General features: G+C 51.9%; 2 protein-coding genes across 8 annotated transcripts; both read right to left on the bottom strand.

The window, feature by feature from the left end:
* Positions 1 to 302: 302 nt before the first annotated feature.
* Positions 303 to 6,930, bottom strand: PHF19 (PHD finger protein 19). Of its 4 annotated transcripts, none has more exons than XM_088065787.1 (15): positions 6,882 to 6,930; positions 4,941 to 5,129; positions 4,593 to 4,674; positions 4,418 to 4,513; positions 4,239 to 4,339; positions 3,999 to 4,147; positions 3,663 to 3,758; positions 3,385 to 3,453; positions 2,820 to 2,940; positions 2,353 to 2,420; positions 2,096 to 2,266; positions 1,934 to 2,018; positions 1,573 to 1,658; positions 1,384 to 1,479; positions 303 to 1,109 (listed from the first exon to the last, which is right to left on the bottom strand). In XM_088065787.1, exons 2-15 carry the CDS (start codon positions 5,118 to 5,120, stop codon positions 761 to 763), a joined length of 1,749 nt encoding a protein of 582 aa, XP_087921913.1. In that variant the 5' UTR covers positions 5,121 to 5,129; positions 6,882 to 6,930; the 3' UTR covers positions 303 to 760. The 4 variants fall into 4 exon arrangements, with proteins under 4 accessions (XP_087921913.1, XP_087921914.1, XP_087921912.1 ...); XM_088065788.1 differs by lacking the exon at positions 6,882 to 6,930 and adding an exon at positions 6,715 to 6,775; XM_088065786.1 differs by lacking the exon at positions 6,882 to 6,930 and adding an exon at positions 6,715 to 6,773 and having other exon boundaries at positions 4,941 to 5,264.
* Positions 6,931 to 10,146: 3,216 nt separating this feature from the next.
* On the bottom strand, positions 10,147 to 22,839 carry TRAF1 (TNF receptor associated factor 1). Of its 4 annotated transcripts, none has more exons than XM_014257968.2 (11): positions 22,746 to 22,839; positions 21,220 to 21,440; positions 20,477 to 20,561; positions 18,613 to 18,711; positions 17,570 to 17,731; positions 15,477 to 15,548; positions 14,831 to 14,896; positions 14,171 to 14,608; positions 13,521 to 13,698; positions 12,832 to 12,980; positions 10,147 to 11,761 (listed from the first exon to the last, which is right to left on the bottom strand). In XM_014257968.2, the coding sequence occupies exons 2-11, from the start codon at positions 21,426 to 21,428 to the stop codon at positions 11,546 to 11,548; spliced, it is 1,674 nt and encodes a 557-aa protein (XP_014113443.2). In that variant the 5' UTR covers positions 21,429 to 21,440; positions 22,746 to 22,839; the 3' UTR covers positions 10,147 to 11,545. The 4 variants fall into 4 exon arrangements, with proteins under 4 accessions (XP_014113443.2, XP_014113444.2, XP_087921910.1 ...); XM_014257969.2 differs by having other exon boundaries at positions 10,147 to 11,677; XM_088065784.1 differs by having other exon boundaries at positions 21,253 to 21,440.
* Between the last annotated feature and the right edge of the window lie 3,956 nt (positions 22,840 to 26,795).

Raw genomic sequence — 26,795 nt, 5'->3', positions numbered from 1 at the left:
GGTGGTTTTAAGGCAAAGGAGGATTTTTTTTTGGATGATCTCTTCCAAGATCATGATTGTCAGAACAGGGAAATGAAGCTGGTGCAGCACCACACACAGTCCAGGTCATGGGGTGAGAGCACATCTGCCCCACGGCTGCAACAGCCACATGTGGGCTGGTTTTGGGGGCATTTTCCTCCTATATGAAACAAACCACATTCCTTTAACGAATGGATTCAGGATGAGGTGGAAAACCCCAAGAGTTGTCCCTGGTTTCCCATGGGCACAGAGATGTGAGAGCTCTCACAGGAGCTGTGAAAGCCGAGGGATGAAGAGGGGTTTGTGTTTTGGCAGCAGGACCCCCTCGAGGCTGCTCAGTCAGGCTGGGACACCGGGATGAGCCCGGCTGTGCCAGGCACAGCTCCCTCTGTGTGAGCAGGGGGTGCTCCCCAAGCAGCTGCTCCAGCTGTGCCAGGGGGACCCTTCTGGAAGGGCTGGACACCCTCACTGCTCTCACCAGCACCGGGCTCCATCAGGAGGGCACGGCTGGGCCACGCTCTGCATAAACACAGCCAAGGGACTAAAAATTGTTAACGTTAAAAAAACAGAATGGCAGGGCTTCATGTTTCATTCCTGGGCAGCGCTGCCGGCCTGGGAGCTGCCTCCACCCGCCGAGATTGCCCGGGGGAGGCACCAGCACCTCTCCTGTGCCTCACGGGCTTCCCCAGCAGCCCGATCTCCTTTGCTTTGGCTCCGGGAGAGGTTTCGGGGCTGGCGGGGCTCAGTAAGGGGTCGTGCCTTCCCACTCCACCAGGTACTGCACCTTCCCCTCCAGCGTCACCCGCCGCGCCAGCACCTGGTACTTCTCCCCGCACACCAGCCGGCCCGCGGCCCCGAAGTAGCTGCTGATGGAGGACTTGAGATGGGACAGCGAGGAATCGTCCTCGCTGATGCTCTCGAAGGTGTGGCTGTCGATGCCGTCGTCGGGGCGGTCGGGGCCGGCCGCTGCCTCGCTGCCCTCGGGGGTGGCCGTGGCCGGGCGCCCCCCCAGCTCTCCCCCTCTCCTCTTGGCCCCCGAGGCATAGGCTGGCACCGCCAGTTTGCGCTTGCGGCTGCCCACGGTCCTGCGGCTGCCGGGGAGGGCACAGGGCACGAGTGAGGGCAGCACCCAAAAAGTGCCCCCGGTTTGTGCTGGCACGCCGGGAATTTGGGGGAGCCCAGCGAGGACCGACGGCTCCGATCCTGCGCACCAGTAAGTGCCACCCTGGGGGCCCCAGCCCTTTTTGGGACACGGGGAGGAAAAGCTCCTCGAGGTGGGACACGAAGCGGGAAGTTACAGGGCCTCAGTCCCCTGGCCGTGCCACCGGGACCCCTCCAGAAGGGAACAAGGGGCACAGTCCTCACCTGGACTCGTAGGAGAGGCTCGTGGTGGCCGAGCCCGAGGTGCTGGTGGCATCTGTGGAGTCCACGTCCGATAGGAAGGTCTGTCCCGAGCTGGCACTGTGGATGGGACAGGCTGGGGTGAAGCATCACCCCCAGCCTGGCACAAGCAGCAGCCCAGGCCCCCCACATCCCCGGTCCAGCTGCACGGACCTTTTCAGGCTCTGGATCTCATCCAGCGTGAAGTCGAAGATGCTGGCCAGGTGGTGGTTGGTGCTCCAGGCCGAGGTGAAGTCGCTCTGTCACAAAAACAAGCTCACTCCTCACTGCCTGGCACAGGGGAGCTGCCCACACCCCACCCCTGGCACCCTCTGCCCGGGGCCACCGCGCTCCTTCCCGCGGCCCCGCTGGCCCGGAGCGGGGCTGAGCGTGTCCCACTCCCCAAAGCGAGGGACAGGAGCTCTCCCTGCCCATCGGGAGTGGGGAAAACCTGCGGGCAGCCCCGGGGCCGGGCAGTTCCCCGCGGCTGCCAAATCCCAGGCTGGCTGCGGAGAGGAGGGGACGAAGGACTCACGCTGGGAATGGCATCCTCCAGCAGGAACTTGGCCCTCTTGCGCCGCGCTCGCCGCTTCTGCTGCTGGAGCTGCCGAGGCAGGAGGCTGCAAACAGGGGGTGAGCGGGGCGCGGGCAGGGGGGGCTGCTGCTGCCGGAATGTCGGGGCACCGGGGCCACTCACCTGTCCTTATGGGCGTATTTGCTTTTCCCCCTCTTCTTCAGCTCGCAGGAGCTGCTCTCGCCCTCGCCGGGGGCTTTCTCCGGCAGCACTTTGCTGGGGGGGTTTGGGGGGACGCGGATCCGCAGGCGGAAGATGCATTTCTTCTTCTTTATCTCCTTCCCACACAGAAACCTGGGGGGCAGAGGGGAGGGAACAGCATCAGCCGGGCTGGCACATCCTGCATCCCACCCTGTCGCCAGCCCTGGCCCGGGACTCACCTGCTTTTGTAGCTGTTGAGGGCGTTGAGGAGGTGGGGGCCGCGCTCCGAGATGGGGGTGCCCGTGAGCTGCGGGACAGGGGGCAAGCAGGGCTCAGTGCCCTCTGTGGTTATGCAAAATCCAAACAGACGGGGGAACCCGAACTCCGGCTTTCGGCTCCTGCCCGAGGTCGGGGAGGGAGGGAGCCAAAGCCTGGCCAGAGCCACCCTGGTCTGGCACTGCCACCCTCGGGGAGCAGCCCCGTCCTGCCCCCAGGACAGGTTTCCAACACGCCTCGGTTGTCCCAGCCCTAGCTCCCAGCGGGAAAGGTATCGGGTCTGACACTCCAACAAGGAAAATCGCAGTGCAGAGGAAGGGGATTAAGCTCCTGTGAAGCAGGAGCTGCCATGCTGAGCACTGCACAAGCTGGGGTTGCATTTCTCACTCCCATGGCTGCTCTCCAGCCCAAGCCCAGGGTGTGTTTGTACCTTCCCGAGCTGCAGAGGGTCCCAGTGGTGGTTCACAAAAGCCAAGATCTCCTCAAAGTCAAAGTACTTCTTCTTGCTCTGCACACCCAGGTTGTAGAGGGCGAGATGGACGATGTCCACCCTGCAGCAAAGAGGGGCACAGGGTCAGCAGCCCTGGCAGGATGGTGCCACCACTATGCCCTGTTCTGCCAGTGCTACAACAGCTCTCGGGTCCTCCTAAACCCACCACTGGAACCTTCCCACACCTCACAGGGAAAGCAGCCCAGCCCAGAGGTGTATCCCAGCAGGTGTCACAGCCAGGACAGCATCTCTTGAGCTCTGGGGAAAGGTGGGGCACTGCCCGCAGCTGGGGGAAAACCCAAACACACAACCCTAGAATGCTTTCTGTTGAAAGGGGGCTTAAAAATCATCCAGTCCCGCCCCCTGCCATGGGCAGGGACACTCCACTGGACCAGGTTGATCCAAGCCCCGTCCAGCCTGGTCTTGAACACTCCCAGGGATCAGCCAGCCCGGTGTCCCAGAGCCACCTGGGCACATTCCAAAGGAGGCAGAGCCCATTTCTTACCATCTCAAGGGCAGGCGCTTGATGTATTCTGGTCCCTGGTTGCATACAGAGCAGAAAAACACATAGAACCTGGAAAACATCCCGGAAAATGCTGGGAGTGAGGATCATCCTACAGCCATGCAGGGCCCAGGCATGGGCCAACAGTGACAGCAAGGTCAGGAGGAGCAGGGCTCTGTGGGACAGGATCCATGTCAGTGTCAGATGGATCAGGACACACAGCTGGGATGTGCCCAGGGTCTCCCTGGGGAGCCATCTCAGCACATCCAGAAGGGTCATACCGGTCTCCAAACATCATGGGGTCACTGAGGCACTGGGTGCAGGCTTCGTGGAACCACTGCCGGCAGCGGTAGCACTGCAGCATCTTCAGGTACCACCTGGGCAGCACAGGAGAACAGTGACAGTGACAGCAGTGTGTGGCAGCCACTGCCCCAATCCCCTCCCAGGCACGGGGCCCGGGCCAGGGAGAGAAACTCCATCCCTCACTGGTATTTCTGGAGCAAGCGGAGACCCAGATGGCAGAGGCAGCGTGGGGAGAAAAGCCACAGTGCCCTGCAAGCCTGGGATCAAACCTGCCCACCCTGATCCCATCCTGGGGCACACAGGCAGGGCCTTACTCTCCGGGGCCCCCGCAGTAGCAGTAGCACTGCTGCTGGTTGGTGCGGTGTGGGGAGTCCCACTCCAGCAGCTCGGGGTTGTAGGACAGCACCATCTTCACGGCTTGCAGCGTCCTGGCAATAGCTCCTTTCTTCAGGGCACCCCCTTTCTGCGGGAGAGACGGGGCCTGGGTCAGCACAGCCACCCGGGGAGCACGTCCTGCCCCTCCGGAGCCGGGAACACGGGGCAGCTCCACTCACCCGCACGGCCAGGGCGAAAATGCAGCGGCGGCAGAACCACGGCGTCCCCAGCGGGCCCTCGCCGTCGCTCGCCACCGGGATGTGGCACTGCTGGTGATAACCTGCGGGAGGGGTCGGCATCAGCAGAGCCCGGGGGGGACACGGCAGAGCCCGGGGGGAGGGGGGACACCCACACTCACCCAGCCCGCACTTCCCGCAGATGAGGATTTCGTTCCTGGGGCCCGACTTCTTCCCCAGGCAGATGCTGCACTTGGGCTCCTCCCCCGGGACACCGGCTGTGGGACGAGGGTGACAGAGGTGGCACAGCCACGTCCCCACAGCACAGCGGGGAAGGGAGGCTGGGCCAACACTCACCATGCTGGATGTCCTTCCAGAGGACCCAGTACTTGGAGTTATCCTCAAACGTGACGAGGCAGCTCTGTTTGGAGCCGCTCACCTGCCAGAAGAGAGCAAGAAGAACGGCTGTGGGTCAGCTCCCGTTCCCAGCACTTCCCTGTTTTCCTCGGTGCCTGATCCCGTCTCTCGGGGCTGCGGGCACTCAGGTTTGGGGCGCGACACCCGGGGCAGGATGTCAACCCAAAATTCCCCGCTGACCAAAGGCGCATTTCAGCCCAGGCCAGCACTCCCCGAGCCACGAGCCGAGCCAGGGAACGGCACCGGCACTTTGGGGTTCTCCCGTTGCCCTGGGGGTGCCCACGTTACCCTCTTGATCTTGCCGAGGTAGTAGAGCCCGTCTGTCCAGCGGCACAGCACGTACTGCCCCTCGGTCAGCCTGACCATCAGCTCCCGGCAGCCGCTGCCCCTGCGTGCCGAGCCCTGCGGGACACGGCCGGGGGCCGCGTACACGTCCCGGATCAGGGGGTTCAGCTCGGTGCTCTCCATCAGCGGAGCCTGCAGGGGACACACACGCTGTCACCTGCCCTCTCGGCACGGCACAACATCAGCCGGGCGCAGCATCCCGCAGCGTTTTGCCTGGGAGGACCGAGGCTGGAGGTGGTTCATCCCCACCAGCAGGGGCTCAGGACACTGCAAGACAGAGCCCAAACGGTTCTTATCCACGAAATCCAGGGAGCAGCCAAAATCTTTGCTATTGGTGAGCAAGAGGGAATTAACCCCCGATAGGCTTCCACAGCACTGAGACACGCCACAGGTCCGCGTGGGTCAGTTTTGAGAAAGGGCATATGAGGAATAAAAGCTTTAAATTTACCGTGATTTTAAAATCGCGATTTCCGAGCAGTTTTGTGGGCTCCCAAACCACCGGCACTGCTGTAGGAGCAGGGATGTGCCAGCACCACCCACAGCGAGCGAACCCAGGCGGCCAAATGTCACCGCCACGAGGTTTGGGGTACAGGAGGCAAAGAAACCATCCCCAGCAGAGCTGCGATCCCGAAAGACAGCACGGAAACGACTTGAAATGGACTTTTCTCCCCTTGGTCACGGCCACACATGTGGCCTCATGGCACCACGCGTGTTCTGGCGCAGCGGATCGCCCCCTCTGCCCGGCCCCTGCCATCCATGAGGATTCTCCCGCTCCCCGAGAGCCCCGGGATGGGCAGAGCCATCCCACTCACGGCCAAGCCCGGCGCACCCGAGCCGCGACACGTCCCGGCAGCGGCACTCGCCGGGTCCCCGCGCGGGAGAGCGGCGGCGGCGGCTCCGCGCCCCCGGGGCTCCCGCAGCCCCCGAGCTTCCCTCGCTCCCCCGCGGGGCCCCCGCTCTCCCTTCCCGGGGCTCCCGCCGCTCTCCCCCCCGGCCCCGCGGACACGTGTGGGAGCCCGTGGCGAGCAGCGGGACCGCGCGGCTGCGGGAGCGCCCGGCCGGGTCCCCCGAGCCCCGGTGGCACCTGCCGGGGGTGGCCGCGGGCAGCCCCGAGCGGCGGCCGCGGCCCCGCCGCCATTGGCTCATTCAAAGGCGGCCGCGGCGCCGTCTGTCCGCCCGCCCGCCCGCCCGTCCGTCCGTCGGTCCGTCCCGCCCGGTGCCGGTGCCGCCCTTACCGCGGTGCCCCCGGAGCGCTCAGCGGGCGCTGGGGGCGCGGGCCCGGGGGGCTGCGGGGCGCGGCGGGGGCCGGGCGCGGGGGGCGATCTTCCCGCGCTTCCCCCGCGCTCCCGCCGGCATTGACGTCCCGGTTATGCAATTAGCGGGGCCGCCCCCGCCGCCTCCCACGGCTCCGGTCCCACCGCGGTGCAGCGCATCCCCGCGGCACCCACCGGCACCGCACGGGCCGGACCGGCACGGCGCCCCGCGGCACCGACCGACCGGCACCGACCGAACCGGACCGGACTGGCATCGACCCGCTGGCGTGACAGGGACGGGCAGCGACCGACCGGCACGGACTGGCATCGATAGGAACCGACCGGACCGGACCGGCGGGCCGCATTCCGTCTCGGCACATCCCGGTTGGGCTCTGCCCGCTGCTCCGGAGAGCGCAGGCGGCATCCCCGGGGCCAGGACGGGACACCCGGGGTCGGCCACGCACCCACCGCCCGCGGAGAGGCACCGTCACCCTCTGCCACTCGCGGGACCTCCCCTCCTGTCCCCCTCCGAGCCGTGGCTGCTGGCAGGAAAGGGCTTCCCCCGGGGTGGGGGCGGGCAGGGGTGGGATGCGGGCAGTGCCTGCGCAGCATTGTCCCGACAGGGAACGACCTGTGCTCGCCGGGATTCCTGGAAGCGGGAGCAGCCTTTCAGCCTTTCTCTGAATCTCACAGAGAAAACCAATCGCTGTAAAAATGCTTCGGTCGGTGCCAAGAAGAAATCTGTAGGATTTGCTGTTTGTTGGAAAGCGATCCTGAAAAAGCAATGTTTTCCAGGCTGCTCGGGCCATAGGAGAGCTGATTCCCAGCGCCGGCTCCGGGCCAAGCGCGAGCAGAGTCCGCACGACTTTTTCTGTCCGTGGTGGATGATTTCCCGCAGGACCAGGAGCTGGGGCTCACAGCATGAGTGCAACAAAGCTTAAGCTGCGAGTGAGCAGCTCCCGGGAGCCAGGGGTGAGCGGCACGGCACTGGCTGAGCCTTCCTTTCAACACCCGACCCTTGGGAATCTTTTATTTCATCAAACTTTCCCATAAAAATTGGTGCCAGGACGCTCCCGGTGATGCTGCACCTGCGGAGGGGACGGGAAAAGCGATTCCCAGAGCCTCGGGTCCTGCACGGCCGCTCCCTGTGAGGGGCTGAGTGGGGAAAGCCGCGTGTGCCAAGTGTGCCAAGTGTGCCAAGTGTGCCAAGTGTGCCGTGCCGAGCCACATCCCTAACCGGCCCCGGGCCCCCCGTGAGTCACAACGGGATAAGTGTGAGTCAGCTCAGGACTAAAATAACCCTGCCCAAAACCCTCGGAGAAACCCCGCTCCGTGCCCTGGGGCTGCTGCGTTTGCCCGAGATGCCGGGGATTGCTGAGCTCCCGGGCCAGCGCTCCTGTCCCAGCCTGTCCCCGAGGGGACCGGGCAGAGCCACCCTCCTCCCGGCCCCCGGGGTGGATGTTTGCTGCGTGCTGGTTGCTCGCCGCAGGAATGCGGGTGGTGTGACACGGAAATCAAACGCTGGATCGAGTTCACCGGGGGTGTAGGCAGGGAGAACCTGACTGAAACCCTTCCTCACGCACAGAGAGCACGGGAACATTGCGCTGGGACAAAAGTCTCAAACAAAAATAAATTAAAAAAAAAAAACCACAGAATTTGAGATTTATCCTATATTTTCTAGCCGGAATGAAGCGATATAATTACAGCAGCAGAAAGCAGATTTAACTCTGGTTTATTTGCAGGTGCTTCTGTCACAGCATCCAGCAAGCCTGGTGTCAGATCTCACTGCAGAGAGCTACTGGGTGCTGCCCTCCTCTTCTTCCTCCTCATCTTCCTTGCTCCTTCTCTTTTTCCTTCTCTTCACCCTTCTCTTCCTCCCCTGCACACCCACCCAGCTGTCCCCTGGATCTCCCATTTCTTTGGCACTGTGGGATCGTGGCTGTGACAGCACCTGGAGCAGCTGGACACTGGTTCGGCACCCAGGGCTGCCCTGCTGTCCGTGCTGGAACAGGGCAGTGTCCGGCCGCTAAAAGCAGATTATTCCCTAAGCAAGGGAAGAGAAATGAACGAGAGCCCCCAAAGCTCTCAAAGCTGAGGGCAGCAGCCCCACACGCTCCTCCAGGGAGTGGGGCCAGCTCAGGAGCCCCCAGCTCCTTCCCCGCTATGGATTTCCCAAACAAAACCAGCTTTTGCAGAAAGATTTGAATGAAGCTCCGCGTAGTTAACTACTCCAAACTCCCATCTTTTCCTTAAAAACTTGTAATTGCTCCCCCATACCCTGCGCTTGCCGAGCTGGGGGTGCTTTCCTGCATCCTGAGGATGGAGAAGCCGGGGAATCACGGCCCAGGCTGGATCAGAGCCCGCGGAGCGTGCGGGGAGAGCAGCTCCCAGCGCTGCCTCTCGGCTTTGAAAACTGCCCAGAAATCGTTGCAGCCTCTTTTCACAGTGTTTTTCTTTCTTTGAAAACAGGAGTGGGAGGAGGGGTTGGATGTTGGCGTGTAGCCTTGGAGACCGAAGCCGAGGAATATTGAATGGAAACCCAAACACGGAGCTGCCTGGGAGCTCCAGGCCTGGAGAGATCGGATCTGCGGGAGCGCTCTCGCTGGCCCCGGAGCCTCCCGGCGGGGCTGGGCGAGCCGGAGCGGTCCCAAGAGCCACTTCCAGAGGAGGAGCCACTTCCATCGGACACATCCCTGGCTCTACAAGTGGCTCCCACAAATTGCTCCTTCCCTCTCTCTTCCCTTTGCTCTGAGGGTCTCGACCCGACCAGCTCTTCACTGAAGCCACCTGAGCCACCAACACAACCACTTCAAGCCACCGTGTGCAGTTTGAGCTCTTTCCCTGTCCTGAACCAGGGCTTATAAGCCAAAAGTTTGTCTGTTTTTTTTCCCCCCCCACCCAGATTTATTAGTCCATTAAAAAAAAAAAAAAAAAAAAAAAGGAAAAAAGAAAAAAACAATTTTCCCTCCAAACCTTGTCCTTGATTATTTCAGACCATCATAGCTGTAGGAGAATTTTGACTCTTTGCCAACCTGGCCATTAAACGCAGAGCAAATGTTGCTGATTTAACTCCTTCAAACTCTCCGTGATTTTTCTGAATCTTTTGATTTGATCCAGACCAAAAAAAAATAATAAATAATAAATAATAATGAAAAAATCATACAGCAATGTCTTGCTGGATCAGAGAGCTCTCGATATCTCTCCAATTCCAGCCCTTTCAAGTGTCAGCCAGCTCCATATCGAGATGCTTTTGTGGCGAAGGTCTGGGAGACGAAAATCAGGAGGCAGTTCCAGGAAGAGCCGGGCTGGGAGCTGACCCCACTCCTGGAGCGGCTCCGTGGATTCCTCCGGCTCCGGCCGAGCCTCGCAGGGAAAACTCCCGGAGCCCTTCCCAAGGATGGAAACGCCCTCGGAAGGGAGCCCTGGCTCCGAGGGGAGGCTGCGATCACAATCCGAGCGGATCAATGTGAGATTCCGCTGCTTTCTGCCAGCTGTGCCTTTGAAAGGAGCGCTGGGCACAGTTTTCGTGGCTGTTTGTTTATTTAGTGGGGATTTGATCCATATCCGTCTTTATTTTTAAACTGAGCTCTCTCTTGGGCTCTGTTGAAGAGCCTTTAAGTGCTCTCCCAGCAGGCAGATTTGAGGGAAATGGACACAGAGCTGTTCTGGGCATTTCTGCAGCTCCAGAAAGGAGCTTCCTTTCCCCAGAAAGGAAAGAAAAAAGCAAGGAAGGGTAATGCAGCACAGCTCAGCTCTTTCTATAACAAGCCCCCATCTCCAAGCTGCTCAATTCCCTATCTGACAGCAAAAACAACACCAAGCCTTTCTTAAGTTAGTGAGCTTTATTTCGGAAATAAATAAAATTGTAAGAAAATAGGAATGATTGTAATAAATACAGCACTTGTCAAAGTGATACAGACAGGAAAAGCATAATATATTTAGGTAAATTACTCCAGTGTGGTGACAGGGGCTGGCACATTGCTGGGAAAATCACTTTGTGTCCCTGAAAGAACATTTGAAAGATGGAATAGAGGAAAAGACACACAGAACATCCAGTTCCTTCCCAAGCAAGTTTTGATGAATATTTGTTTATGGGGTGGGTGTTTTTGAAATGTGATGCTTCATCACAACTAATTATTTTAAAGGCTGTTGCCAAGACAGAAGTGAGAGATTCTGCACACATACAGATAATCCCAGGCTTCTTGCACTTATTAAAAAAAAAAAAATTAATTCCTTCCCTCTATTAGAAGACCCAAAAAGAATAAAACAATTTCTAGCAGTTACTTGTATTTTAGCATGCAAAAAAAATCCCTTAAACATCAAGGCAGATTAAGCAAAAAACCAAAAAATAATAATTTCTAATAAGTCATCTGCCTTGAAGGTCCAAGAAGTGACTGGACACTGAAACAGAGCACTGAGGGGGCCTTCCCAGAGCTCTGTATCCACATCCAAGGGCTCCTTTGGAAATCCCAGAGGTAATTCCCCCAAGGCACAGTGTAACCCAGGCCCTGTCTGCTGATGCAACACAACATCTCCTCACAGAGCTCGTCAATAGAGGTCTGGAATAAATAGCAAGAAATAAATCCCTGGGGTCAGGGACTGCAGCTCTGGCCACAGCTCTGGGCTTCCAAGGTCATGGGGAAGCACAGAGACACCTGACCCGGGCCTGGAGGGAGGAATCTGCTCCTCTTCCTCCTGGAGAGCAGCCAAGGCTCCACCTGGGGCTGCCAGCCACTGCAGGCTCACCCCAAAGCTCCCGGGAAAGGAGCTGCCCTGGCTGGGAACTGCCCGAAGATGGGGCAGCTCAGCCTCACCTGCACCCACAGACCCAGGGAATTCAGCCCAAATCCCTCACCTGCCCCCACAGCCCCTCCCTGGGCAGGGAATTCAGCCCAAATCCCTTACCTGCACCCACAGCCCCTCCCTGGGCAGGGAATTCAGCCCCAATCCCTCACCTGCACCCACAGCCCCTCCCTGGGCAGGGAATTCAGCCCAGTCCCTGCCCAGCAGAAGTGCAGCCACAGCTGGGCCAGCTGTGAGCAGGAGCAGCCCCTTCCCCAGCAGTGTGGGGGGATGTGAGTGACACCCAAACCACGAGAATTGTCTGGTTTGGTGAAATAATCCCAGCAGCTGCTGCGCTGGGACATCTCCAGCGGGCTCAGGGGGTGCAGGCACAGGCTCTGGGGATTTTCTGCACACACAAACTAACACAAGGGCTCAAAGGGATGCCTTTTTCCTCATAATCTACTGACATCCAGCAAGTGACTTCCCCAGCCAAGCATATTTCAGGATTTGCTAATTGGTTTCTACGATGCACTTGAGGAAAAGCGTGTCCTCCTTCACGTAGGCGTGTTTGGGGGACTGCAGTTTGGACAAGGGCAGGAACATGGGGCAGCCACTGGCCACATTCATGTCATTCACCGGCCTCTGGAAGGAAGCAGAAGTCAGGTCTGGGCGAAAGGCATCGATTACATGTTCCCTGTTATTTTGGTCAAGCAACATAAATGTCACCTGAAAAACAGAACGTGGCAATGAGGAGTTACTGGAGTGAAAAACAAACCAAGCAGGGACAGAAGTGCAGCAAAAGCAGCTGGATGCTCCTCTGGTAATTAAATACACACTGTAACGAATGTTTCCAACCTGCAAGGTCAGTTCATGTGAACTCCCAGATGAAGTTTTTAAAACTTTGCTACCCATAAAACAAAATTAAATTAAATCAAGTAAGGAATTATCCCTTGGTAGAGAACTGTACAGTCCAAAAGCTTTTTTCCTCTGTCTCTCCTGACAAACAGCCCCTGGGTTTGGTTACAGTCATTACATTTATTCTGTTATTGTGGTTTGGAATCAGAAGAAACAGCTCAGTTGCCCATGTACAAATATGGAAAAGACACAACCTAAATATCAGTATAGAATCTCCCCAGCTCATTATCCCTTTTACTAACTCACAGTTCTATAGCTTGAAGTATGAAATATCTGTAATAATCTTTAAATACAGTGAGGATTGGGAACTTTGATTTCTATTTTTTGGCTGCTAACTGGCAGTAAAACTGTTTATAGGAAAGACTTACAGAATTATTACTCCACAAAATGCCAGAGCAGAGATCAGGCCCTGCTTTTTTCACTGCTTTTAACCATTGCTGCCATTATCAGGTCACACTTAGGGTTAAAAACAAGACCAGGATTACCTCAGACATCTGTGGCACCTCTGTAAGTGGAACCCTCACCCTACTGATGCCTTCAGCAAATAATAATTCCCTCCTAAACTGATGCTACCTGTGTTTAGCAAGAGCCAGGAGAAGATGTGTGTCTGGCTTTAGCCCAGGTGGACACAGGTTGGAACAACCCAAACACCACGTTCTGGTGCCTGAAAATCCTGCCTGGCAAAGTCTGGAATATCAGCAGGAGCAGCTTTCCCCACGAGGGACTCCAGTCAGAGACAACTTATTACCCAGGGCTGCAGGGTAGCTCCTCACCTTTGGGAAGGGTTGTGGAAAAGCACTCAACTTCCACAAAACTCCAGAGAAAGTCACCTTGTGTTGAATTTTGGCTGGGATCAGATATGGAAAGGTTTCCCTTCTTACCTTGTGCCTGAAAGGCCATGGGAGCAAAGCGTCGTAGTCTCCTTTCATGATAACGAAGAACAGGGACATGTGGGTTCCTGTCCCTGTGCCATCCCCGTTCAGGTACACCCTCAGACACACCTTGTAGCCATATTTTGCAGTGTAGAAAGCTGAAAATCAGAACTTTTCATTAGTAAAGCTGTTTTTTGGGGGGATAAAAGGCATAATGTGTGTTCTGGCATATGGGAAAACTGTGGCGTGGCTTGCTCTCACAGAAAGGAGAACAGACAAATCAGCACTCCCTGGGGATTACAAGCAATGAAAACCCAGTGGTTGGAATCCTTTTAGTGCCTCAAACCTTGGTGAAAATTACCTGTTATTAGCCACACAAGTGGACTGTACCTAATCCAATTAGTCCCCACGTGGAAAGAGCTGCACCGTGTGGTGCCAGCAGGCACCGAGCTGAGGGCTGGGAGCGATGGATCCACTGCAAGCAGCTCTGCTGGAGGGCAAAGTGCAGGGTGAGAGCCCAAATTAGAGCACAGCCCTCTGGAAAAGCACATCCCAGAGCCCTGGATTACAGATCTCTGCATAAACAGCATCTTGGTTTAAGGAGCTGTTTTAAAGATCCTCCTGCCGACACGAGCAGAAAGAAGAGTTCTGGAGAAATGGGGGGGTTTGTGAACACACATCTCCATCTTGTGCTTTACCTGGGGAGTAGAAACTGACTGTCCTGCCAGTCACAGAGTCCTGGAGCTTCCTGCCAACATCTGTGATTTTCCAGAGGAAGATCCCATCGTAGGAGGCTTGCTCAGAGAACACCAGGCTCTTGTGCAGGCTGCTCAGGCCCGCGTCCTTTTGCGTCAGGCACCGGTGCAACTCCGAAATCTGGGCAAAAAAACCAGTCCTCGGTCACCCCCTGCTCCAGGCTGTGCTGCAGGGGTGGCTGAATTCTTCTGGAATCCTCATGTTCTGGAAGTTCTGCTTTGATTCCTTTCTAAGTGACAGCATTATGTCAAAACATACACAGAGATGTTGTTTGGGCCTCCAGGCAAAATGCTGCTGGGAGAGGATCAGGCAATTAAACAGCTCTCCTGCCTGCTCACAGCCTGATCATGGCAAACTCTGACACTCAAAACTCCCAGGAATACCTCACTACCTAAACGTGGATTTAGAGAACAAATATTAGAGATCCACGTTTGAGAATGTATCAAACAACAAAATATGAATATGTGTCCGGATCTGAACCCTTCACAGCTCAAACTCCCGTTCTGATCCCTACCCCAGCTCTCCCTGGCTTGTGCTAGTATTTGTTGTCTGGAGAACAAGCACACAGACAATCCTTGCTGTAATTTTTTACCTTCAGTTCAAGGCTCCGTATTATGTTCTGGTCCAGTTCACTCTGTCTCCTGAAGGCCAGGATTTCCAAATTAGAGCTCTCCACCTCCTTATTGAGCACTGCCACAATGTTCTCAAAGACGTGCAGTTTATTTTCCAGCTCAGAAATCACCTTCTCCCTCATGAGCTGCTGCAGGACAGACTCATCTTCAGGAACAGAGGATCCAGGGAAACAGTCCACTTCTGGATCCCTGCTGAATTCCAGCCCTGCTGGGATCTGCAGGTCAGAGATGCTTTTTCCCAAGCTCCTCAAGTCCAGCTGTGGCTGTGGGGTGAAGCCCTGTGCAGCTCTGGCAGCAGAGCACAAGGTTCCCTGCAGCTGCCTGATGTGCTGCAGCAGGAGCAGCATGTGGGCCCCCACTGAGGACTTCTCGTGCTCCTTTAGCTTCTCTTTGCTTCCCTGGAAGAGACAATGCTGTCAGTGCACCCTCCATGACCAACCCAACTGGCCTGGGGCCAAACCCAGCAATGCTGCAGCTCCTTGGGAGATGGAAAAACTGCGAGGAGCAGGTGCAGCTCCATCACCTGGCATCAGCAGGGCTGACTCTGCTTTAAGAGATGCTTCCCTGAAGGGAATGGCCAAAGCAGGGTAGAACATTCCTGAAGGGAATGTTTCACTCACCCTAAATGCACAGCCAACTTCAGAAAAACAACACCCATCCTTGCTGGCTGAGGATGCAGAGTGGCTCTGTTGAGAAACAAAAATGCAGAGGAAATAATCAAAACCAATTGAAATTAATTCTCTTATTTCCCTACAAAATACCTAAGCCACAAACCCAGCAGTCATAAATCAGATTAATTCAAGTCAAGGCAATTCCACAGCTCCCAGTGCCCAGCCAGCTTTGAAAATTGATGGTAAATCAATAAGAGTGCGGTTGATGATAAGTTTCCTGCACACAGCCTGGCAGTGATGTGTCCATCTCACAGGCCCCATCATGACAGAACACAATTTAACAACTTCTCATAAAGAAGATGCTGTAGATACACTGCTGTACAGCACACTCCTGCTCATGTGACTCACTCAAGGCATGAGAGGAAACAAAGATTTGCTCATTTCACAGGATTAATTGAGAAGAAAATGTAGGGAAGGTAACTGTGGGAGCAGGGAAGATGAGGCAGCCAGCAGGGCTTTGCTGGGACGTAAAGAGCAGCCAGATACAACTGCTGGATCTGAAGATGTTCTCAGGTGTTCGTTGAACTTAAATGAACAAATGATAATTTTATTAATTGGAATAAAGCCGCATTGCACTCACTCATCTTTCACCCACCTTTTCCTTTGATGCTGTTTCTGCTTGCACAGGTTTTTGTTCCTTGCACAAACTGCCTTCACATGAATGCTCCTGTCATTAAAACAAGAAGGAAAACATGCAGCACCTTCCTTAATTGTCAAATTGAAGGTCACCCTGGGATATTGGATACAAGATTGGCAACGTGCAGGTGTTGCCAGGTTCAAACCAAAGTTATGTGAACACACAAAAACGTGTACCTCACATGCAGTGACAAGCTGAGGGTTACAGAACAGGAAACAACAATGACCAGCAGAACGGGAAATTCAAATATATACAGATATATATATATGAACATAAACAGGTTACAGCACAGGAAACTCCAATATAAATTCAAATTCGAATATAATTCAAATATAAACTCTTCTTGCATTGACTCCATACACTTTGCTCAACGTGCAGACCCTTCCTGCATCCTGCTTATGAATATTTTTGGAGGCTGGAACCCAAATTCTCCACCATGATGTGCTAAAGCAAAATACATCAGCACTCCCAGGAGGCTTCCTGCCATTTCTGCCTCCAGGAGGGGTGAAGAGATCCCCCTGCCACTGCTCTGTAATATCTGTATTTAACACAGCAGCTGTCAGCCTTCCCTTCACACTCTTCAGAGGGGGTGGCTTTAATCTTCACAAACTCCTTTGCACACCAGCTCTGAGGTTTCCCTTTCGATTCTCAGAAATGCAGCCACGGGTTTTTCTCGATCTCTAACTCCTTTTTTAAACACTCTTTATCTTGCCAGTGATTTTATTAATTTCTGCTCTTTTACTTCTTCAGATCACCCATTTCTTGAGGGGGAGAGGCACTGCCCTTCAGAGGAGAGAAGTTTATTTAAAAATAGAGAAATGCGAAAAATCAAAATACCTAAAACTGACTGAATAAGATGAAGAGAGCAAGAGCAGCACCCAAAATTTACTATTTTCTCCCAGAGGGTTGTAAACCCATAAAATACCCACAAATAATCAAAATTTGGGACTTATTAAAGCAGATCATGTAACCAGAATTCTACACATCCTGAAGGAGGCAGATAAAAAAGCCACACCTCAAGGCCAACCCCCTGCTCGGTTGCCAAGGTTTCCTAACCAAAATATGAATTAGGTGGTAGCTGAGTGGAGTGAGTGGGAGGAAAACAGCCCTGGAGCTGTGGAGAGCCCTGAGCAGAGAGCTCAGCTTTCCCCCTCCTGCACTCACAGAAGGGATTTAGTGTTGCCACCTTCTGGTATTCAGAGTTTTGGGAAAGGCTGGGTTTAGCACCACCAGGATGTGCCTGGGTCCAGGTTCTCCTCTCTCTGCAGGTTGGTAAAGGATGGAGAGCACAAGCAGAAGCTTCCCAAGGAGCAGATTTGAGCAGAGCACCTGAGTCTCGTAATTCCATATAAATCTCTCAGCTCACTATTTGGAAAGGCACCGATTTGTGACACTTTGGACACACAGAGCTACCCAGAACTATTTACATCTCTGAAATACCCACAGCCCTCCTGTCACGTGGATCTTTAATCACCATGCCTTATTTACCATTATTGCTCTCTTGAAATCATCTGGAGGGAACAATATTCATTGCTTTGAGCAAATAGCATAAAAAAATTATAAAGCAACCCTGTTTGAATGGGCACTGAGATATTTGTGGCAGATTCAGAGTGAGATCTACCTGGTCTATGGACACTGCTGATAATTTGGAGGTTTATGTCTGATCAGATCTAATAGAAATAATATCTGACAGAATCCTGCCCTACACATTTGTGGGTAGCTTTAGTATGAATAAGCTTCAGCCACTTTCAAGATCCCTTCCCTGCCAGTGTCTGTGCTTTTCTGTTTTTCTCTTACCTCACACCAGGGCACATTTTGAGCCAGGAGCTGAAACCTGGGCTGCCCGAGCCCAGGGGAGCACATGGGTACTTTGTCACATCACCAGCACATTATCACATCCATTTTTCCCTCCAACACTTGTGTGGAAAAATGATCAAACTCAGGAAAATTAAATATTCCCCGAGTGCAATGAAATCAGGATGGAAAAATGGCATCACAGATTATTGACACCATCAATAGAAAGCTTTTATTTGAGAGAGAAATGTTCTTACCTGGAATTCAGAGCTGGCCAGGCTGCGCTGGCACTGCTGACACACTGTCACATTATTGACACATCCATTTTCCAAGTGATCTGCCAGCTTCCTTCTCATCACCACGTGCCCACAGCCAGTGTGACAAGGGATCAAAGCATATTCACATAAACTCTGATGCTCCTGGAAGTAAAAAGTTATAAAGCAACATGTAAAGTGATGATTCCTTTTTATCTATAAATAGTCTCTGTTCTGGCAGCCCAGGGCTCTGATCTGCATTTCTTCTAAGCTGGGGTAAAGTCCCACTGCACAAAGTTACTGAGATTACTGGTGAAAAATTCACCAACTTTACTGGGGCTTTTTCTGTTAATTATTCATTTTTAAAAATCTCAAACCCAAAACCAAACAACATTTGGTAAATTCAAACATGAGGTCTCCCTTAAACAGTCTCTCTTAGGGCTTTTGTTTGAAAACATGATCCTGCTCCCAGCTTTCTCCCTTGTATTATTACTCAGATTTGCATGGCAGATTCACAAATCTTGACCACTTAAATATTTTAATTGAGGCATTTCAGATCAGCCTGCGAAGAATGATGAATACAATCAATACACAGACACAGGAGGGAATTATTTCTCCTATAAAACACACCAAGGACATTGCCTGAACAGTGACTCTGCCCTGTCACAACCTGCTTGTAGCAGCCTTGCACTTAAAATGATAAGGAAACCACTGGAAAAAAATATCAAGTTGATGTAAATTTGTGCGATGTGAACTTCATTCAAGATGTTCTGGATTTGGTCAAAGCCCTACCAAAGTTAATCACAGAACCACAGAATTATTTGGGTTGGAAGGGACCTTAAAGATCATCCAGCCCCAATCCCCTGCCATGGGGATTTAACCTTCCATAGATTAATGGCACATTTTTAGACAAAAACGTTGGTATAAATCACAGTACTGACACTGATTCTAATTAATTGCATGAATTTGTGTCTGCTGATATCCTGGTTTCACTGCCTCTCTGTCCCCATTCCATATTAATCTGAATAAACTCTCTTTAAACATACTTCAAAATCTTTCATGATACCAGACCAGCTGCACCCAAGGGTCACACAGTGGACTCTGAGTTCAGAAATCTCTTTATTAATGGCAGCATCACCAAAAGCCTGGAAAGAAAACAAAGTAAGGAAAAAAAAAACATTGGTGAGAAAGTACTTCTGGATGTATCCTTGGAATAGGAATAGGGTGGCAGAAATACACACCTTGATAAATCTTTAATTTTTTTTAAATTTACTGTATTGAATAAGACCCTGTGACCTGGCAAGTTAATCTGAGCATAGTAGGAACTCAAATAATTATTAAAACATTTATTTCTTAGCACTCAAAAATAATCTGACACGACATTTATTTACTGAAAATAAATACAGCTCTAATTTTACATTTCACAGGAGCCTGAAATATTTCACATGCAGCGAATGTGCTGACAGGACCCTGACTGTGGGGTCCCTTAATGAATGCATTTCATTATCGGGCTCATTAACACCTCCTAAATGTGCTGCAGAGAGGACTTGAGAGTCTCTGCACTGAGTGCACTGCTCAGATCTGGGCTGTTTCCATTTAGCAGACACTGTGTGCTAAAAAAAAATCTGAACCAGATGGGAGAGAGGTTTGTTCTTTGCACTACGTAGATTTTTGTGTTATTTAAACATGAGGAATTGTACAATTGTTATGTAATTATGAAATACTGCACACTTTAATATTACATTTTGCACTAAAATAGGCGCAAGAAGAAGCCCTGACACAGTTTAAAGGCATTTTTTTGGACACTCTGGAGGTAAGTACAGTGCAGAGAAATTAAGATTTCACATGGAATAATGCAGAGTAAGGACTGGGAGGGGAAAGCTTTACAAACAGAGGCAGGAAAGTATTTATAAACTGTGCCCACATTTCAAAGTTCCTGAAAATCTACCCAGCATTTGTTGGGAATGATCTACACTGGCAGATCCTCCTCCCTTCCTGGCTTCATGTGGACACCCAGCAGGCAAAGGAGCTGCTCACAACCACCCACCCACAGCCTGCAGAAATTCCCAGCTCACTCAGGGAGAGCCCCACAGCAGAGAAATCCCAAATGACAGTCAAAGCACGTTCAGAAGGGTTCAGCTGCACCTATTTGTGCAGGAAATCTGTTACTGGGAAATGAATTGCAGAACTGAGGCGTTGTTTTTTTTGGTTTTTTCCTGGGATGTTACCAAGTCCAGCATTAGCAGCAGATCCATTATTTTGCTGCTTCCTAAACTTTGGTTTTTATGCCTCTGCATATTCGTTTTCATTTCCCCCTAAAAAATTTAGACAAATGATGTGTCTGTTGATATCCCTGCATGTAATCAGAGAGGAGGGAAAAAGACAAGCTGGGACTGGGCCTTACAGCCCAGTTTGTGTTTGGGATCCAGAAGAGAACAGCAATTTGCCTGGAAAATCACACAAGAAGAGATCTGCACCATTAAATTACAGATGAAACATTTGCCAGGGCATAGTTTTGTATCAATTATTATGTTCAGCTTCATGCTTGAAGGGTACAAGAAGCCACAAGGCTGGAAAATCCATTAAAATACTTGCTGAGGATAATAAGTAACATTTAAGACATATTATTACAAGTAGGAAAGCACCAGTTACTTTGAGACAATAAAAAGTTAATCATATGGAAGAGTTTGGGATTTTACATTGCAGAACCTAGATCTGGAAAGTCCTGAGGCTGCCATTACACTTTTTAAAACCAAAAACTCTGAGAAATCCAAGTTATTAAAGCCTAAGTCAAAATGTGTAACTATCAGCTGCTATTACATTTGATATTATTCCCTTCTGAACTCCAGCCCAATGATGACTACAGAGAATGGTTAATGATAAATTAATGATCTGTGAACTACAACTTACCCTTTCTTCTGCCAATAGGCTTTCCTCACCTAAAGTGTTGGGATCTTCCTCTTTACATTTCTGGCAAATTGCAGTTTTATTGTTTCTGGTGAAAAGAAAGAAAAATTAAATAACAATCCAGTGCTGCACTGCAGTTTAGGAGGTCTCTATATAGGCACTGACACAAATAAAAACATGAAAATTGTGATTTCCACTCAGAATCCATAGTCCTTGTTCACCAAAGGGCCAATTCTGGAACACACTGATGTCCAAAAAGTTTTGCTCTTCTGTTCTTTAAGACCAAGACTATGCCCATTAATCCAATCTGCATTTCAGTAAAATAAGGGCAGCCTGAACCATAAAGAGGAATAAAGATGGAAAGCTATTTATCCCATGAATGATTCAAAAACTCCAAGCAAGAAAGAGAAGGTGAAAACAAAAGTCTTTTAAAACATAGAAAACGCCTATTTTGCCCAGACAGATACAGACATATGACATCATATTTACTAAAACCCCATAACATCCCTTATCAGAGGGGATAGAAGTGCCATGGCACTGCAAAGTGCCATGGAAGGATTCCATCCAAGGCCTGGACCAGTTCTTCAAGGTTAAATCAGAATGATTATGTCACAGGTAGGAAACTCTGTCAGGCCCCAGAGACTCCCATGGTGGGAACAAGGAGGAGGCAGGGAGCATCCTGCATTCCAGCACGGAAAATCCACCAGAGAGCAGTCCTGGGGCTCAGGGCACAGCCCAGCACGTACCGGACGATCCAGGTGAGGCAGGCAGAGCAGTACCTGTGCCCACACAGCGTCTGCAGGGCTTGCTTCAGGATGTTGTTGCAGTTACTGCACAGGAACTTCTGACCAGGCACGTCCTCACAAATGTTGGTGGGGTACCCGAAGGGAAACTCGTTTTCATCAGGGGAAGAGCCCGGGGTGTCCTGCAGGCTCCTGGGGGTGTTCTCAGCCATCTGAAGCGAGCACTGTTGGAGAGGAGATGGAATCCAGGTGCACACACTCACTTGGATGTGAGAGGATGTACCAGAGGCCTGAAGCAGCCCCAAACCTGAGCAGTACCAGCGCTGGGTCTGCAGTGACAGTGACAGTGACAGCGTGACCAAATGTCACAGTGGGGTTTGACCCGGCAGGAAATTACTGAACACCTTGAAAATCTCCCTCAAACACAACACAAAAATAGACAGTGGCCTAAAAGGAGGGGGTTGGGGATTTCTTTCAAGCGTTTTTAGCTTGTAGAAAGATGAGTCCCATCAGTTCTCATCACACGGGATTGTTTCTGCAGAGAAAATCCCCAGCCACATTCAATTCTCAGCAGCCAAAATTCGTGACTTCACTTCACAGGCACAGAAACTGAGCAGCTGCTGTGTTGACAGTGACTTTCGTGAAGTCACAAAAGTTGTGGTGAAATGACGAAGGAAATCCCAAGTCCACAAGCCCTTAATGCTGTGCTCTGACCAGGCACACCCAGAGCCACCTGTGCCAAGGTGTCATTCACATTCAGTTTGGTTTGCTTAATGAGACCTGTGCGGTGGGATATTTTTGGAAATGCAGCCAAAACTGATTCTTGGAGTCTCTTGGAAAGTCCGAGGAAGGTTTTCACTCCGAGAACTGGTGTGGTTTGATTATAATAATCCCTTCATAAAGCTATATTTTTCCCATAACAGTACTAACACAGCATAACCTGTGTCAGTGTTACCAGCAGTCACGCTAAGAAATGTGAAAATCAAAGAGCCCAGGCTGCCGTGGGCAGGCCGGGCTGGCGGTGTGAGTGCCGTGAGGTGGGCACGGCACACCCTGGGCTTGAGGCTCTGCTCTGGGAACATCCAGGGTTTTCCATGGCCTTCCTCAGCCGGTTCCCGTGGCCTCTGCAGGCAGCCGGGCGGGAGCTCCGCAGTGACCGCCCAACCTGCCGGAGCCCCTCACGGAGCCGGCTGACACAGCCGAACGGAGCCGGAGGTGTCGCGGGGGGCTGCTGGGGCTGCCCCCGCCCGCTGGCCCAGCCCCGGCTCCGCTCGCCCGGCACCGCCCGGGGGTCCCGGCCCAGGGCTCGGGGAGCGGCCGGAGCCCGGGCAGACCCCGCTGCCCTCCGGGCGCTCCCGGGCCGCGGTTCGGGGAGCGGGCCCGAGGGTCCGGGGGCCGCGGGCGGTTCTCCGCAGCGGGGCCCGCTCCCCTCCATCCCTCCGTCCGTCCCTCTCCTCTCCATCTCTCCCCTCATCCCTGCATCCCTGCCGCTCCCCTCCATCCCTCCCCCATCCCCGCCTCTCCCGTACCTGAGCCCGGCGGCCCCGGGCGGGCGCTCACCGCGGTACCGGAGCTGCGGCCGGGAGGCTCGCCTGGATTTCGGCGATGCTGCCTCGCTCCGGCGGGAGGAGCGGGGAGCCCGAGCCGCGCCCGGGGGCCGGAGGGAGCGGGGCTTCCCCTGCTCGGGGCACCGGCGCTGTCCCGGGCCGCGGGCACGGGGAATGGGCTGAGGAAAAGCCCCGCGGCGCAAATTCCCCCGGGCCAGCTGAAATGGAGAATCTGGTGGCTGGTTCCTGAAAGCGGAGCTGGGTCTGCCATGGCGAGCGGCGACTCAGACAGAAAGTCCAGGCTGCCCAGAGCGCGGTGACAGCCCCTGCACGCCCCCGGTGCCCCGGAGCCGGGACCGAGCCTCCACCGCCGGGAAACCGCGCCCGGGGAGCCCCCTGTGCCTCACCCTCCAAGGCAGCGGGGAAACACCAGTTCTCTAATGTCTGCAAAGCCTTCTTAGAGTGCAGCAAAGATTCTGCAAAGCAAAGTTTCATTATCAGCAGAAGGTCTTCTTCACCCTTTGCTGCCACCCTCTCTAGCTCTGACACAGGATTCAGTCAGAAAAACAGCTGTACATGCAAATCTGTCCACTCTTCCTTGTGGGGAATATCCCTGGGGGGTGAGGCCTTGCTCAGAATTCAAAATAAAAAGCAGAGGTGTCTCTCTGGGTGCTTCAGTGGCTGTTAATTGCTGCCCTGCCAGGAGCTGCAGGCACCGCAGCGGCTGCTGAGGGATTTCTTGTGCAGCATGGTTTGCCTCAAGTCTGGCACCTTCCCTGCTGGGTGTGCACACACAGACACAACAGACACCTCGGTTCCACTTCCTCCTCCCTGCTGATCTACAGCACACCTGTAGGTGCTGATCTGATGTGCATCTGTAGCTCAGAGTCATCAGGGCCGGGAATTTAACTCAAAGCTCTGGGGAAAATGTGATACAGCCCCAGTGAGGCCTTGGCCTGACACATTTGCTCTCAGTTGGGTTGTTAAAATTCATCATAAGTTAATTTGGCCCAGGCAGTTTCTGCCAGGATGTGAGTTAAAATCTCTTTCAGAAACGAAAAGATTCCTGGATGTGTTTTTTTAAAAAACTTTGGGGATATAAAGAGGTGTAAGATATTAATTTTAGAATGATCAGTGTGTTAGACCACTCAGGTTTAGGGATGAAGTGGAAGCTCCACCTCTTCCCTGTGCCCTTAACTCACTCCTTGTCTCTTGCTTTGAGACTTCTAGAAAGTTTCTGTAATTCTGCTACACCTCTGTCTCCAAAGGTGCTGAATTACACAAAGAAACTAAAGATAAGGTTTTGGTACTTTCCAAACTAGAGAGATTTCCTGTGGTAAATTTCCCCCATATGAGATCAGTTAACTGAAAACAGGATGTGGCTCAGAGAGAGATTAAAATTTGAAGTTTAACTTTACTGTAGAGCCATTCCAGCAGTGCTCAGCATTGCAGGGCACTGTGTTACTATTTAAGGGGAATGACCATTTTATATTCTAGGGAAAAAGTGCATAAGGGAATATAATTATATATTTAATAGCACCTTTTAAAAATAAGCCAAGGTATTGAGACTTTTAATGCTACAAATTTCATAGAACATTGAAAATGGAATTTAGCTCAGATGCTCTGGGTTTTAAAGACTGTAGTCAAAAGGAGAATTGCATTTCAGAGAGATGTTCAAGATAGGAATGTCTCATTCTCTGAAAACATGGTTTTCAATTAGTTGTATAACTAGTATAAATTAGCTGGAAATGTGCACATGTTCTAGGAAAACCTGAAAAATGGGTAAAACACAGGAAGGAAAGTTTGCTAGTAAAAGCAAATCCAGTGCCCATGAGATTCAGTACTTCTAGGAACTGGAGCTCAGTGCTTCAAGTCAAGATTCCTGCCTGCTCAGAGCTCTGATTTGAAGGAGTTCTGTAACTTCCACACTATTACTTATTTTCTGAATGGAAAAAAATAGTATCTGTGAGGCTCCATCAATTCAAAGTCAGAAAAAGAAGAATCATTATATCTGATTATTGTTATCCTCAGCAAACTCAACAGCTTTGCCACAATTCAATCTCTTGTCTCTAATAAAACATTTTCACATGTTTTAGTTTTATCTGTCTGTGCCTACTACCAGTTGTAGCTCTGCTTTGTTATGGTGATACTCTGAGGACCAGACAGCAGGGAAGTTCCCCACTAAGTTTCATAAGAGTTGGACTATAACCCTCAAAGAGACATCAGGAATCAATTTTATTTTCCTCATCCCTGCTCTGCCTCAGGATTTTTCCCAGATCATATTCTCTGTAAGACAGTATTATCCTAGGAATATTTTCCTCCAAAGAACAGATACTCTGGAGCACCTCTTCAGCATTTGACAGGAGAAAAGCACCCAAAAATCGACACTTTATATCTATCTATCTATCTGTGTGGCTTATTTCAGTCACTTACTTAAGCAGCTTCCACAAGCCAAGCCAAGGAATCACCCTGAGGAGCAGAGAGAAAATGGAAGTGTTTCTATCACAGTGGCTTTGATGGTTTCCTTCAAGCAAGAGTATTTCAGAGCAACTCATTGAGAGATTTCTGAGGCTGCCTCTGATTTTAGGCCACCAGGCAGATTTTCTTCACATGGAGCAGCTTCCTGGTGGTCTGGTGCCTCAGCCACTGTCCCCCCATCGCAGGACAAACGTGGGCTGCAATGTGTGAGCACAACATGGACCAGTTTGTGCCAGTTTCCCCAGTTGAAGCTCAGCTCTCTGGCCACATGAAGGGTTTTGTTGTACTTGTGGTTGTGCTTCTGTTTCTCTTAACGTACACAGAGCCTGAGCTAAACTGGAAAATTCTGAGCTGCTTATTTCCATTCTTAATGCTTTGGAGAGAACTCTGGGAATGGGAGCTGTGCCCACAGGGAAGCCTGCCAAAACACTCTTCCAAAGCTCTGGATGTGACATGAAAAAACAAGTTAAGATTCAGTATCTTTTGACTCCAAACCAGCTGGGAAAATGTGGATATTCTATTGATTGACTGGGACTAATTAGTGGAAACAGAAAAAGGAAACATCAGATTTATTTAATATCTTCATTAATTCTCATAAATGACAAGAACTGAGGGGAAAGTGAAGGTTATGGCAAATCTCCTTTAACCCTTTCAGAAGTTGCCCATTTTGCTAATAACAGTGAAAAAAGGGATGTTTAGAAGATGTTTTCCACGTGTCAGAAGCAGAAAAAGACTGACTCTGCACTAACTTGCATCTCTCTTCCACTGAGCCCTTTGCCATTGCAGAATGACTAACAGCATCAGGCTCAGCTTTCCAATAGTATTTTTCAGGGTGATTCATAATCCTGAGTAATTTCCACACCACCACTGACATGTCTATTTGTACCTGTATTTTATGAGCAACGCACCCAGGGAACACAGAACTTCCAAGTGTTATCTGAGGTTTCACAAAGGGAAAACAAAATTATCTTTCTAGGTGTTGTAAAGGAAAAATAAAGCCCTCACCAAAACACTGCTACACTAAGAAGGAAAACTCCTGAGTGTTCACAATCTAAGATGTTTATAAGGAGGATTCTCAAGGAGAAAGGAAAATAAATTTTAAGCTTAGGAGGAGCCTGAATGAAAAATCACAGTTGGAAGTGGGGAAAGCAGGTAAAAGAGTAACAGGTTTATATTCTGGATAGGGGAAACAGGTAAGTGTTTGAAGTCCTGAATAAAAAGAGCCCTCTCGTGAGGCCAAACCTCTTGGCAGCTGTGCCAGTGATGGGACTCCAAAAGCCCAAAATCCCAGACATGTTCCCAGCAGCGTCCTTGGAATCCAGCCAAGGAAACAAAACCTGCAGCTCCACATCCAACATCTGAATCACAAACTGGGTGGTGAAGCCCCAAAGCCAGCGAGGGAGGCACACAGGGAATGCTCCTGTCCGCCCAGGCTCAGGAGCAGTGGGAGCCTGGAGGAAACCTGAGCACAGCCAGGAATTGTGGAGAGGTTTCACAAGCAAAGCTTGAGGTTCCTTGGGGCACGATACGGACTGGAAGGAAATCCAGCATTTC

The sequence above is a fragment of the Pseudopodoces humilis genome, chromosome 22 (assembly GCF_049639895.1).
Source record: "Pseudopodoces humilis isolate 2021_Gansu_Grassland_sample_001 chromosome 22, ASM4963989v1, whole genome shotgun sequence".
Lineage (NCBI taxonomy): Eukaryota > Metazoa > Chordata > Aves > Passeriformes > Paridae > Pseudopodoces > Pseudopodoces humilis.
The sequence above is the reverse complement of the archived record's forward strand: the minus strand, read 5'-3'. Positions and strand labels throughout refer to the sequence as shown.